This window comes from Rhincodon typus, chromosome 12 (genome assembly GCF_021869965.1).
Source record: "Rhincodon typus isolate 14 chromosome 12, sRhiTyp1.1, whole genome shotgun sequence".
Taxonomy (NCBI): domain Eukaryota; kingdom Metazoa; phylum Chordata; class Chondrichthyes; order Orectolobiformes; family Rhincodontidae; genus Rhincodon; species Rhincodon typus.
Window position 1 is genome coordinate 12,127,637 of NC_063343.1, and position 13,178 is coordinate 12,140,814.

A 13,178-nucleotide genomic window follows, 5' to 3' on the forward strand; every position below is an offset into this window, starting at 1 on the left:
GACCACTGTGCCACAAGAGCCATACAACCTTTGAATTATATAATGTCAGCAAACACTTCAGAAGGGATTTGGAAATCCCTCTTTTCTCCACTATGTCTGTCTCGCTCTCGTGCTATCTCTCTCTCTCTCTCACTCTCACTCAATGCAATCTCTCTCTCTCTCAATGCATTCTGCCTTTCTCGTCCACACTGTGTCCTGTGCTTGCACGTGCTCTCACACAGTATCCACAATCACACCTATATAATTTTAAAACACAGATTTGATTTTTTTTCTTTAGGCATGGACATTGAGAACTGTGAAACCATTTAGGTAAAATGCAATAAAGATATAAATCAGAGGTTATCAAAGTCAGTGCTAGAGGAAACTTGAGTGGTTGACTGGCCAACTGTTCAGGTTTTCATCTGTATATTTATTAGGATAGTTCTTGCCATGTGTAATTTATAATGATTGATCTCTAAAACAACCAGACCAATTCAACAATATTATAACTTTTTTTGTGTGTATGAGTTTGCATATGGGGAATCCGCATGTGAGTACACTGTTTTTTCATTGTTTGAGAGCATTTTCACAAAATGCCAAAAACAAAATACTGGAGATGTTGGAACTCTAAAATAAAAATATAAAAGACTGGAAATATACAACTGGTTAGGCAGCATTTGTGTAGAAAGAATGAGTTACTGTTTTATCTGATGGTTTTTGCCTCAGAATTGAGAAAAGGTAAGAGATGTAATGAGTTTTAAGCAAATACTGAGAGGGGGGAAAAAAGTGGAGAAAAGAGCCATGAGCAAAAGTGAAGTTCTCTAATGGGCAGGAAGCCTGAAGAAATTAAATGACAGTAGCTTGAAGAAAACAAATTGCTGATATTATACAGTGGAACTGGCTAAGGATCCCACCTAAAATGCTGCTCAGATTCTGACTTGACCTATGCGTAACTCCACTTGTTAGGATGTTTTCTTACATATCTGGAGAGTTTTGTAATTTACTAGGGTCTGAATTTGATGATCTAGGCTATTCCAGAGAGAATGCTGCATTGTTATTGGTGTCTTTGCGCAGATAGTGCATTAAACTGAGGCCCTACCATTCTGCAGTTTAAGATTACAGAACATTATTTGAGGAAGAACAGGAATGTCTTGTGTCCCATCTAACTTCCTTCCTGCTAACAACCAGAATTAAAGATATTGCTAACTTATTTGAATGTTAGTTATTGAGCCTTGTGCCATGAACAGGGTAGCCTCATTGCATTACATAGTAAATCATTGTTGGAAAAGTATAGATGAAGTCTTGTGCATTTTTAATATTTCCATTTTCTTCAGTTTCTTGATTAGTCGGTTGTGGGCAGCTTTCCTTGAAGCAGATTGTCAAATCCAAACATTTCTGTGTTTTAAGGCAGAGGAGGTCAGTCAGCTCTGCGTTTTGCTCGCCTGAGAATGGAGAAGAGACACAACTATGTGCGGAAGGTAGCAGAGACAGCTGTGCAGCTCTTCATCAGCAGCGACAAGGTGAACGTGGCAGGCCTAATCTTGGCTGGATCAGCTGATTTCAAAACTGAGCTCAGCCAGTCTGACATGTTTGATCCGGTAAGCTAAATGTTAATTGTGTGCTCAATGAATTGGAAGTATATCGAACTGCCTACCAAACTGCGAATCACAAAATACTACTATTTATACAGAACCCAAACAGTCATGTATATTAAGTTTAGACAAGGAAACTAAATGTAATATCTCCAAGTTGCAGATGAGACCAAGTTGGATTAGAGGATGAACTGAGAAGGATGTGGTGATGTTTCAGTGTGATTTGGACAAGTTGAGTGAATGGGCAAATGCATGGCAGATGAAGAATAGTGCAGATAAATGTGAGGTTCTCCACTTTGATATCAAAGAAAGGAGGACGGATTATTCTTTGGCTCTAGATTAGGAAAAGGGAGGTGCAGCATGACCTGGGTGTCCTTGTACACCAATTGCAGAAAGTATATATGTGGGTGCAGCAGGTAGTGAAGAAGGCAAATGGTATTTTGGCCTTCATAGCGAGAGGATTCGAGAACAGGATCAGGGACATCTTGTAATTGTACAGAGCCTTGGGGAGACCATAGCTGGAGTATTGTGTGCAGTTTTGGTCTCCTTATCTGAGGAAGAATGTTCTGACTACGTAGGAAGTGCAACAAAGGTTTACCAGAATGATTCTTGGGATGGTAGGGTTGCTTTATGAAGACGCACTGGATCGGTTAGGTCTGTATTCACTGGAGTTTAGAAGAATGAGGGGGTCTTGTAGAAACTATAAAATTGCTACAGGGCTAGATGGTAAATGCAGGAAGGAGCTTTCTGATGACCACAAAGTCTAGTGCTAGGGTAACAGTCTAAAGGTACAGGATTGGCCATACTAAATTGCCCATAGTGTACAGGGATGTGGAAGCTAGTTGACTGGCCATGGTGAATGCAGGGCTACGGGGATAGGGTTGAGGGGTGGGTCTGGCTAAGTTGCTGTTCAGAGGGTTGGTGCACTTGATGGGCCCAATGGACTCTCTGCACTATAGGGATTCTATGAAGAATGGATTTGTTCTACTGCTTTGGAAAGTTACTTTTCATTTTGAATTTGGGTTTGAATCCAGACAGAATTCCTAAGGGTAGGCCTCCTACCCTCCCTCAAACTCTTCATTTCCAACTGCTGTCGCCATATCGATTGCCTCAACCCCTCCACCCCTCTCACTTACTGCAACTTCTCCCCCACAGAATGTGCAGCCCTCTGCTCCAACCCTAACCTCACCATTAAACCCGCGGATAAGGGAGGCGCACTAGTGGTATGGCGCACGGACATTTACGTAGCTGAGGCCAGGTGCCAACTCTCTGACACCTCCTCCTACTGACCCCTCGACCATGATCCCACCCCTGACCACCAAACCATCATCTGTCAAACCATTCACAACCTCATCACCTCAGGCGACCTCCCACCCACAGCCTCCAACTCATGGTTTCCCAAACCCGCACCACCCGTTTCTAGCTCCTTTCCAAAATCCACAAACCTAACTGCCCTGCCGACCCATTGTCTCTGCCTGCTCCTGCCCCACTGAACTTATCTCCGCTTATCTTGACTCTGTTTTCTCGCCCTGGTCCAGGAGCTCCCCACCTATGTCCAGGACACCGCCCACGCCCTTTGCCTCCTCCAGGACTTTCGATTCCCTGGCCCCCAGCGCCTCATCTTCACTACAGACATCCAGTTCCTCTACACTTGTATCCCCATGTGGATGGCTTAAAATCCCTCCGCTTCTTCCTGTCCCGCAGGCTCGACCAGTCCCTCTCCACCGACATCCTCATCCACTTAACGGAACTTGTCCTTACCCTTAACAACTTCTCCTTCAACTCCTCCCACTTCCTGCAAACTAAGGAGGTGGTATGGGCACCCGCATGGGCCCAAGCTATGCCTGCCTCTTCGTAGGGTACGTGGAACAGTCCCTCTTCCGCTGCTACACTGGCACTATCCCCCACTTCTTCCACTTCATTGATGACTGTATTGGCACTGCCTCGTGCTCCCACAAGGAGCTTGAACAGTTCATCAACTTTACAAACGCCTTTCACCCCAACCTCAAATTCACCTGGACCATTTCCAATACCTCTCTTTCCTTCCTGGACCTCTCTGTTTCCATCTCTGATGACCGCCTCATAACCAACATCTATTTCAAGCCCACTGACTCCCAAAGCTACCTAGACTACACCTCCTCTCACCCACCTTCCTGCAAGAATGCAGTCCCCTACTCCAAATCCTCCGCCTCCACCACATCTACTCCCAAGATGGGGCGTTCCACTCCCGCACATCCCAGATGTCCTCCTATTTCAAGGATCGTAACTTCACCCCCTCTGGTGGTTGAAAATGCCCTCAAATGCATCTCTTCCGTTTCCACACCTCTGCCCTCACATCGCCTCCCCCCACAAGAAAAGCAAAAATAAAGACCTATCACCCCACCAACCTCTGCATCCAACGTATCATTCTCCACCTCTTCCGCAACTGACAGTCGACCCCACAACCAAAGATATATTTCTCTCCCCACCCTTATCTGCGTTTTGTAGGGACTGCTGTCTCCGCAACTCCCTTGTCCGCTCCACACTCCCTACTAACCCTACCACCCTGGCACCTATCCCTGCAACCACAGGAAGTGCTATGCCTGCCCCTACACCTCCCCTCACCCCTCCATTCAAGGCAAAAAAAAACCTTCGACATCAGTGGTGGTTTGACCTGCACATCTGTCAACTTGTTCTACTGCATTCGCTGCACCCGATGTGGCCTCCTCTACATCGGTGACGGTTTTGTAGAGCATCTGCGCTCTGTGTGGGTCGAACAATGACACCTTCCGGTCGCAAAACATTTTAACTCCCCCTCCCACTCCCTCGGTGACATGTCCATTCTGGGCCTCCTCCAGTGTCACAATGACGCCACCCGCAAATTGGAGGAGCAGCACCTCATATTCCGCCTCGGGAGCCTACAGCCCAATGGCCTAAACGTGGATTTTACCAGTTTCAAAATCTCCCGATCCCCAGCCTCATCCCATGTCCAACCCTCCCTCTCATCCCCGCTCCTTGACCTGACACAACCTGTCCATCTTCTCTCCCACCTATCTGCCCACTCCCACCTCACTGACCAAACCCAACCACAGCCTCCATGTACTCACCTATCACGATCCCACCTACCTTCCCCAGCCCCACCCCTCCTGTATTTATTTGAGCTCCCCTCCCCCTCCCCATTTCTGAAGAAGGGTCCCGATCCAAAACGTCAGCTTTCCTGTTCTTCTGATGCTGCCTGGCCTGCTGTGTTCCTCCAGCTCCACACTGTGTTATCTCTGACTCCAGCATCTGCAGTTCTTGCTATCTCAGAATTCCTAATGCGTTTTGTAAGCAAATGTCTTTACTTCCTCACTCTCCTTATCAGACTCTTCACGCTGATTATGTTTTCAACATCAACAGGTGTTATGAATTTTGATTTTCACCAAAATTTTGTGTTTAGGAAAACAAGGTGTTCAACCATTTATTCCTTGATCTATTACATAATTCATCAAGTTAATGGTTGAGCTGTGAAATATCTGCATTAGCTTCAAATTCCTTAACTTTTTGGGTTACGAAGATCTACTAGTCTCAGAATTAAAATGAACCCATCTTGTGTCTTCTGACATGTGTACTTTTCTCATGGTGGTGGAGACAGCATTTGACGAAACCACTGTCTTCTATCTGTTATCCCACATTAGAAAGTAAACCCTACAATTCAATTCTTCCACCCCCAACCAATCCATTTTGTTCACTTTGTAGAACATTGATTTGAGGGGCCTGATAAGGCAGGGGTGACTACGGGGTAGAGTAGAGGAAAGCAGGGATCTCAGGAGTCCACTGTGGCTATCTCCATTTCTACAGATTATATTATTTGGATACATATGGGCGGGAGATGACTGTGGGAACTTCATGGTGCCGTGGGTTCTTCGAATGCGCAAGAGGGGACAAAGAAGAACTGTAATGTAGTCTTCCAAGAAATGGATGAAAAGACTAATGGAAAGGTTAACCACTAATGTTAATGGGCTACAATACAAGTGGAAAAAAGTTTAATTACAGCTATGCAAAACTCTAGTTAGACTACACCTTGAGTACTGTGTACAATTCTGGGAACAACACATTGAGTGAGATATGTCGTATACTTCAGAGTCATCAGAATGTCAGTGTTAACAGGCACTGACATTTGGATAAAATCTGTCAGTTATGATCTCTGGAGACTGACTGACGGAGGGCTGAGTAGTAATGGAATGCCTATCTGGCTGAGAATAAGCCCAACTTTTCTCTGCAGAAAATGCAACAGAATGCCAGATTGGGTCTTCTGACCTAACTAGACACTGCACATTGTTGACCACCACGGCAGATACGGAGTGATTTCAGCGAGTTTTGGTTTTGAAAGAAATTAACAGGTTGGCGAGAAACTCATTACGTTGCTTGGGGAATCCAGAGCAAGACGATAAAAAAATCAGCACTGGGCCATACAGGTGAAAATTAAGAAATGCTTCAGACAAATGTGATGGAAGTGCAGAACAATTTCTCCGAAAAAGTAGGAAATTGATTAATTTTAAATCCATTTGCTAGCCAAAGATAAAAGGGAGAATGGGGCCAAGGAGGATTGTTAAAGTTGGACTACTGATTGCTCGTGATCTGTGGAACAGACTTGAGGGGCTGACTAGTCGGCTCCTGGTCTTGTATCCCTCAGCAAGTTGTTGTCCAAGGCAAGTGGCATGGTCAATAGGGAGTGAATTTAAATTATGATTGTTTTTCCCTTAAGCCTGAAACAGCAAGGTGTTGCTTGCTTTAATTATTTCCTTTTTCTTCAGGCTTTACTGTGTTAGGCTGAAAGATGTTAGCCAAATGCCAGTTTTCGGATTCCAACTTTTTAAAGATCTGCAGCAAAATCCTTTTAGGGTGAATTCAAAGAAAGAGTTATTAACAACACATTTGGAATGCTGGGGAAATGTCTTTCTGTACATAAAATATTGTACATGCACATAAGCACCCAGGAAATTTGGGAAAAAAAGGGAGAGGTTCTAAATTACAATTTTTTGTAAACATGGCTATTAAAATCAGTTCACATGAATTACAAATACCCAGTGATCATTGTGCAATAATGGTTATCTTGGGGAACTAGACCCCGTAATTTTCCTCCTTGCAGATAGTGTAGACTTTTCTTTTGCCAAGAATTGGAAGCAAGTGAAGGGTCTGAGACAGGCTGCACACTTGGCCTGGAGTGCTGCTTTCCCTAAGAAGGTCGAATAGTAACTTAGAAGCTCAGGATTCTATATTTAAGCAATTCAGCATGCTTTGTCTTCAGTTGCATGACAAAGTCAGGTATTTAAGGTGCTGATAGCCCATCTCAGTGGACTAATTGGAAAATCATTAAGCTAACAGTAGCTTTACCTACCCCATCAGAAGGTCTATTTTGAAGTGTTGTTGTAACTGTAAAAGCATGACAGCCTGTTTTAAGATAATGAGCTTTTACTTTCCTTTGTTCAGAGCTGGCTGGAAACAGACTGCTCATCTCCTAGTACAGAAACATTACGGAAGAAGGGTCACTGGACTTGAAACATTAACTCTGTGAGTTTTGTCCACAGATGTGCCAGATCTGAGTTTCTCTAGCAATTTCTGTTTTTGCTTCAGATTTCCATAATCTGCATTTCTTTGTTCTATTTTCATCTCCAAGTCCTCTGTGTCAGCTTTAGCTAAAATGTCTGTACAGTGCAGCGTGTTCAGAAGCTTCTGGAAATATGATCTTGTAGCAAACATTGAAAATGTTGGAGAAACTCCAGTCTGGCAGCATGGTGAAGAGAGAAGCAGAGTTATTGTTTAGAGTCCAGTATGACTATTCTTCAGAACTAGCATTCTGTTCTATTTGATTTATACGTATTGTCCTAATTGTAGTTTGTGCGGAAAGAGGCTATCCTTGTTGGTGCTTCCTTGATGCTGGAGGAAACTTGAATCATATCATCAAATTCTGCTGTCAGCAACATGAGCTATTTGCAAATGAAGGAAACAAATGATGTCAAGTTTTTGTGCTTGTGAAGACTCCTAGCTTTGAACCATGTGGGAGGTGACTTCACTGAGTTTGGGCACACTCGAGATCCAGTCTGAGCTACCTTGCCTGCATGATTCATAACTACTTAGGATTTCTTTTGGTATTTAAAAGCCATGCAAGTGTAGATTGGAAATGGGAGACTATACCACTTCTGTGCTGTTGTACCCAATGGTGTATTTTTCCTTAGATTACTGGAAATACTTGTCTCATCATAATTCTTTATGCTTTTGTGCACAGCGATTGCAAAGCAAAGTACTGAAACTGGTGGACATCTCATATGGAGGTGAGAATGGTTTTAATCAAGCAATCGAACTGTCAGCTGAAGTCTTGTCCAGTGTGAAATTCATTCAGGAGAAGAAACTAATAGGTGAGAAATTCCGGTTGTGGTTCTCTACAAATGTATTAGATTTCTTTTATAAAGAATACTTACATTTTATGACACCTTTCACTGTCTGTGAATGTCTCGGAGCACATTATAGACAGTAACGACGCTATCGTGTAGAAAGCATGACAGTTAATTCTCCCACTGAAAAGCTCTACAGACTGCAGTGAGATAGTTGAGTAGGAGTTGGCTGCCCTTTACTGACCATATGGCAGTGGGTGTTCCTCCTGTAATCATAAACTCTCACTGAACATTGTATTGCCCTCACCTACTCACCATATGTATGGGGTACTTCTGGTAAGATTGAGTGGAGAATAACCAGGGAAAAGATTTAGAAGAGATTTAGAATTCCTACAGTGTGGAAACAGGCCCTTCGGCCCAACAAGTCCACACCGCCCCTCAGACAATCCCACCCAGACCCATCCGTCAACCCACTAATCTACACATCCCTGAACACTATGGGCAATTTAGCTTGTCCATCTAGCTTGCACATCTTTTGGACTGTGGGAGGAAACCTGAGCACCCGGAGGAAACCCACGCAGACACAGAGAGAATGTGCAAACTCCACACAGATAGTCGCCCAAGGGTGGAATCGAACCCGGGTCCCTGGCGCTGTGAGGCAGCAGTGCTAACCACTGTGCTCGAAAGGTTCTGTTACTTACATTGGTGTCTGTTCTTACACTCTCTTATTGGATCATTCGGTTTAAACAGTAAATAAGTTTCTTTTAAATTTAAATTTAGGGCGATATTTTGATGAAATCAGCCAGGATACAGGAAAGTACTGCTTCGGAGTGGATGACACATTGAAAGCACTGGAGATGGGTGCAGTTGAAATCCTGATAGTTTATGAAAATCTAGACATAATGCGATATGTTCTCCGCTGTCACGGCACAGAAGGTATTTGGAAATCTCTTCACTGTCGGTTCTTCAGCGTCATGTTTACGCTCCATAGAGTGGAGTTAAGACTAGATGTAATTGTTAAAATACAATTGGTATTTGAGATAAGCAGGTGTATTAATTGTCTTCTAATTTCCCAGAAGAGAAAATCTTGTACCTGACTCCTGAACAAGAGAAGGATAAATCCCATTTCACGGACAAAGAGGTACTTTTTTTTGTGCACAAAACAGCAGCAAACGGGGTGAGAGGCAATCTTTGAGACTTTATTTTCTAAAGTTTGATCTTGCTTATAATTAGGGATGTTTGAATAGAATGGCTGTCGTTTGTGGGATTTCTTTAACATGACACCTATGAAAAGTTTGTGTAGACTTCTTTTCTCTCTTTGCATTTAGGATGTGGTCATGTTGGAGCTTGTAAATTATCTAATGGTATTGATCGGCCTACATTACAGCATACATTTGTTTACAGAGCACTTTTGAGGTGCACCTTCAAACTGCTTTATTGATGCATCATAAAAAGATTGATATTGAGCCAAAGATGAGACATTAGGATGGGTGACCAAATGTTTGATCAAGGATGTAGGTTTTATGAAGTGTTTTAGAAGAGAAGAGAAAAAGGTGAGGAGGTTTAGGGAGTCAATTCCAGAGGATGACAGTGAGAAAGAGAAAATTCAAGAACTTGGGACCTAGACTGTTGAAGGCAAATCAATTTGGGATTAACTGAAAGATTCAAATTGGAGAAATGCAAAGTTGGCTGAACAATGTCCAGCAGGCAATAGAACAATGAAGTTCACAGCAAATCACATCATTCGGTTTCTACTCTTCTGAATATTGCTGTGAAGTCAGACCTATTGCCAAAACTTTTTGTCTTGCACTTATCAGGTCAAAAGAAGGAATGCTAAATTTCAAATGATAACCACAATTTGCGCACAGGAGAAAAGACAGCTGATTGGTTGGCAAATTGACTTTGTCAGAGACACTGCTGTGGAGAAAGCAGTGGGAGATGTAGGCTCCCAAAGCTCCTGAGTAATTCAATAAAATGCAAGGCTTGAACATCTTCCTTTTGTTTGCAGAGAACGGGTCCCTGTGTACGAATATATGTCGCTTCTAGCAAGGGTAAATGAGCCACAGTACAAGCTCGACTGATTATCTTAAATTCAGTGCCAGTGTGATGCCAGGTACGTAGGCCCAACAATTGGCTGATCAGATCAAGCAGCATGTTCCTTCGGTTGTTCATAATGCATAGATTAGAGACTGAACTCAACCAGCCCATGCTTGCAAAACCCAAAAAAAGTCTACTTTCAGACATTTCTTCTATTTTGAAACAAAATAGAATAGACAGGAACATGATAGAAAGCATGCCCCTCCTAGAGTGGTTTGCCAACAACTTTCAGCACTTGCTGACCAATCATGAGTGTGCAAATAGCTACACTAACAACCAATTTAAGATAATTGGTGGAGCTTGTAACGTGGCTCAATTTACATTTGCTCAAAGCTTGCTTCAACACCATATCTCTCCTTTCAACACAATTCAAATTCTGTACTCCCTTGTAACTGTTTACATGCTCCTTTGAGTAGGAACCTTGTCTTAAGTTTAATTTTCCTTTGCCTTCTTGACCAGAGAAATAACTCTGTTCTCTGACACAAGATTAGCCTTGTGAGTGAAGTACTTCGATAGCTGTGTGAGATTTGTGCACAGCTGTCCTGATTTTTTTTTTGACGTGTCTGCTGGTTGCTATGGAGTAACCAAGTTAAATGTGTTCACTCAAACCTTATTCACATTTGTTAGTGCTACAATAGATTTTATTCTAATGAACATAAGTTGTGAATGGGATTAATTAAGATTTGCTGCTGTTTTTCATACATTGATATTATTGTTTCAAGTTAGTGACACTTGACTGAATTGAAATGAAGGCATTGTGGGTTGAGTCTCAGTTATTCTTCCTGTTAAAATATTGCCTTGAACTTGAGTACATATGGGTAAGAACAGATATTTTGGATTGTGACACTTTATCTTGTGTGCCATTTTTGACACACGAATCCCTGCACTGAAGTGGGTGCAATTACATTAATTAGTGTACAGATAAATGATCCTTTTGAAATTTCAGTGAGTAACAAAGTTGAAGTTGCAAAAGGTAAAATTTATTTTGGTTTTGTTTCTTCTATTTAAAAAAAAATGTAGACTGGACAGGAACATGAACTAATAGAAAGCATGCCCCTCCTGGAGTGGTTTGCCAACAACTACAAAAAATTTGGAGCTACTCTGGAGATCGTCACAGACAAATCACAAGAAGGATCTCAGTTTGTGAAAGGCTTTGGTGGGATTGGTGGTAAGAGCTGCATGTTTGAGCTGTGAATTGTATGGCCAACTGACCAACTATTGCTGTTTAATTATAATGTCATAGAGATTGTGTAAAATATCCACCATTTATTAATCTGTACTTCCAAAAGCAGTAAACTGGTGAGCCTCACGTCATTGGTGGGTAAGTAGTGGGAGGGAATTCTCAGACACAGGATCTATGTACGTTTGGAAAGGCAAGACTGATCAGGTATAGTCAGCATGGCTTTATGCATGGGAAATCATGCCTCTCAAACTTGATTGAGTTTTTTGAAGAGATGACCAAGAAGATAGATGAGGGAAGAGCGATAGACGTTGTCTACATGGACTTCAGCAAGGCCTTCGACAAGGTATCGCATGATATACTGGTTATTAAAGTTAGATTGCGTGGTATCTGGGGAGAGTCAGCCAATTGGATACAAAATGGGCTTGACGTTAGGAGACAGAGGGTGGTTGATTGAGGATTTGTTATGCAGACCAGAGACCTGTGATTAGCAGTGTGCCACAAGGCTCGGTGCTGTTTTTTGTTATTTATGTAAAGGATTTGGATGAGAATATAGGAGGCATTGTAAGTTTGCAGATGCGACCAAAATTGGCGGAATAGTGGATAGTGAAGAAGGTTATTTAAGAGTACAACAGGATTTTGATCAACTGTGCCAGTGGGCTGAGGAATGACAGAAGGAGTTTATTTTAGATAAATGCAGTGTGTTGCATTTTGGCAAAACAAACCAGGTCAGGACTAAACATAGGTAATGGTAGGGCCCTGGGGACTGGTTTTGAACAGAGAGACCTAGGGTTGCAGGTACGTGGTTCCTTGAAAGTGGCATCAGAGGTAGACAAGGTGATGAACAAGGCATTTGACATGCTTGTCTTCATCGATCAGAGCACTGAGTACAGGAGTTGAGATGTCATGTTACAGCTGTACAAGACATTGGTGAGGCCACATTTGGAGTACTGTGTACAATTCAGGTTGCCCCGCTGTAGCAGGATGTTATTAAACTGGAAAGGGTGCAAAAAAGCATGTTACCAAGACTGGAGGGTCTGAGTTACAAGGAGAGGCTGGTAGGCTGGGACTTTTTCTCCTGGAGTGTAGGAGGCTGAGGGGTAATCGTATTGAGGTTTATAAAATCATGAGGGACATAGATGAGGTGAATTGCCAAGATCTTTTCCCCAGATGACGGAAGTCCAAAACTAGAGGGTTTAGGTGAGAGGGGAAAGATTTACAGAGGAATATCAAAAGAACTGCGGATGTTGTAAATCAGAAACAAAAACCGAAGTTGCTGGAAAAGCTCAGCAGATCTGGCAGCATCTGTGAAGAGAATCAGACTTGATGTTTCGGCTGTGGTTCTACGGAAGTGTTACCGGATCCGAAAGATTTACAGATGGTTGTGCATATATGGAATGAGCTGCCAGAGGAAGTGGTAGAGGCAGGTACAGTTAAAACATTTAAAAGACATTTGGGCAGGATATGGATAGGAAAGGTTTAAAAGGATATGGGCCAAAGGCAGATAAATGAGACTAGTTCAGTTTAGGAAACCTGGTTGGTGTGGATGAGTTGGGCTGAAGGGCCTGTTTCTAAGCTGTATATCTCTATGACTCTAAATGCCATATTGCTGGTCCTTTATAGTCAGACAAAGACATATAGTTGAGTGTATATACAAATAAGAGATTGCGCTGAAGATAGGTTACGTGATGCATCCATTTAAGATAAAGTCATAGGGACGTACAGCATGGAAACAGACCACTTGGTCCAACCCATCTGTGCTGACCAGCTATCCTAAATTAATCTAGTCTCATTTGCCAGCATTTGGCCCATATCCCTCTAAACCCTTTCTATTCATATACTCATCCAAATGCTTTTTAAATGTTGTAATTGTACTAGCATCCTCCACCACCTCTGGCAATTCATTCCATATGCATACCACTGTCTGCGTGAAAAAGTTGCTCCTTAAGTCCCTTTTAAATTTTTCCCCTCTCTTAA

General features: G+C 42.6%; 2 protein-coding genes across 4 annotated transcripts in view; both read left to right on the plus strand.

Annotated features, from left to right (window-relative positions):
* The window catches only part of LOC109912174 (serine/threonine-protein kinase 32B-like), an 860,354-nt gene that overhangs the window by 440,576 nt on the left and 406,600 nt on the right, over positions 1–13,178 (plus strand). The window lies entirely within an intron of this gene.
* Positions 1–13,178, plus strand: part of LOC109911296 (eukaryotic peptide chain release factor subunit 1) — a 59,454-nt gene that overhangs the window by 40,384 nt on the left and 5,892 nt on the right. For all 3 annotated transcript variants that reach the window (XM_048603660.1, XM_020510586.2, XM_048603662.1), the window contains 5 exons: positions 1,387–1,577; positions 7,819–7,948; positions 8,705–8,860; positions 9,001–9,065; positions 11,042–11,189. In XM_048603660.1, coding sequence (XP_048459617.1) covers positions 1,387–1,577; positions 7,819–7,948; positions 8,705–8,860; positions 9,001–9,065; positions 11,042–11,189 — 690 coding nt within the window. The remainder of the gene's footprint in view (positions 1–1,386; positions 1,578–7,818; positions 7,949–8,704; positions 8,861–9,000; positions 9,066–11,041; positions 11,190–13,178) is intronic.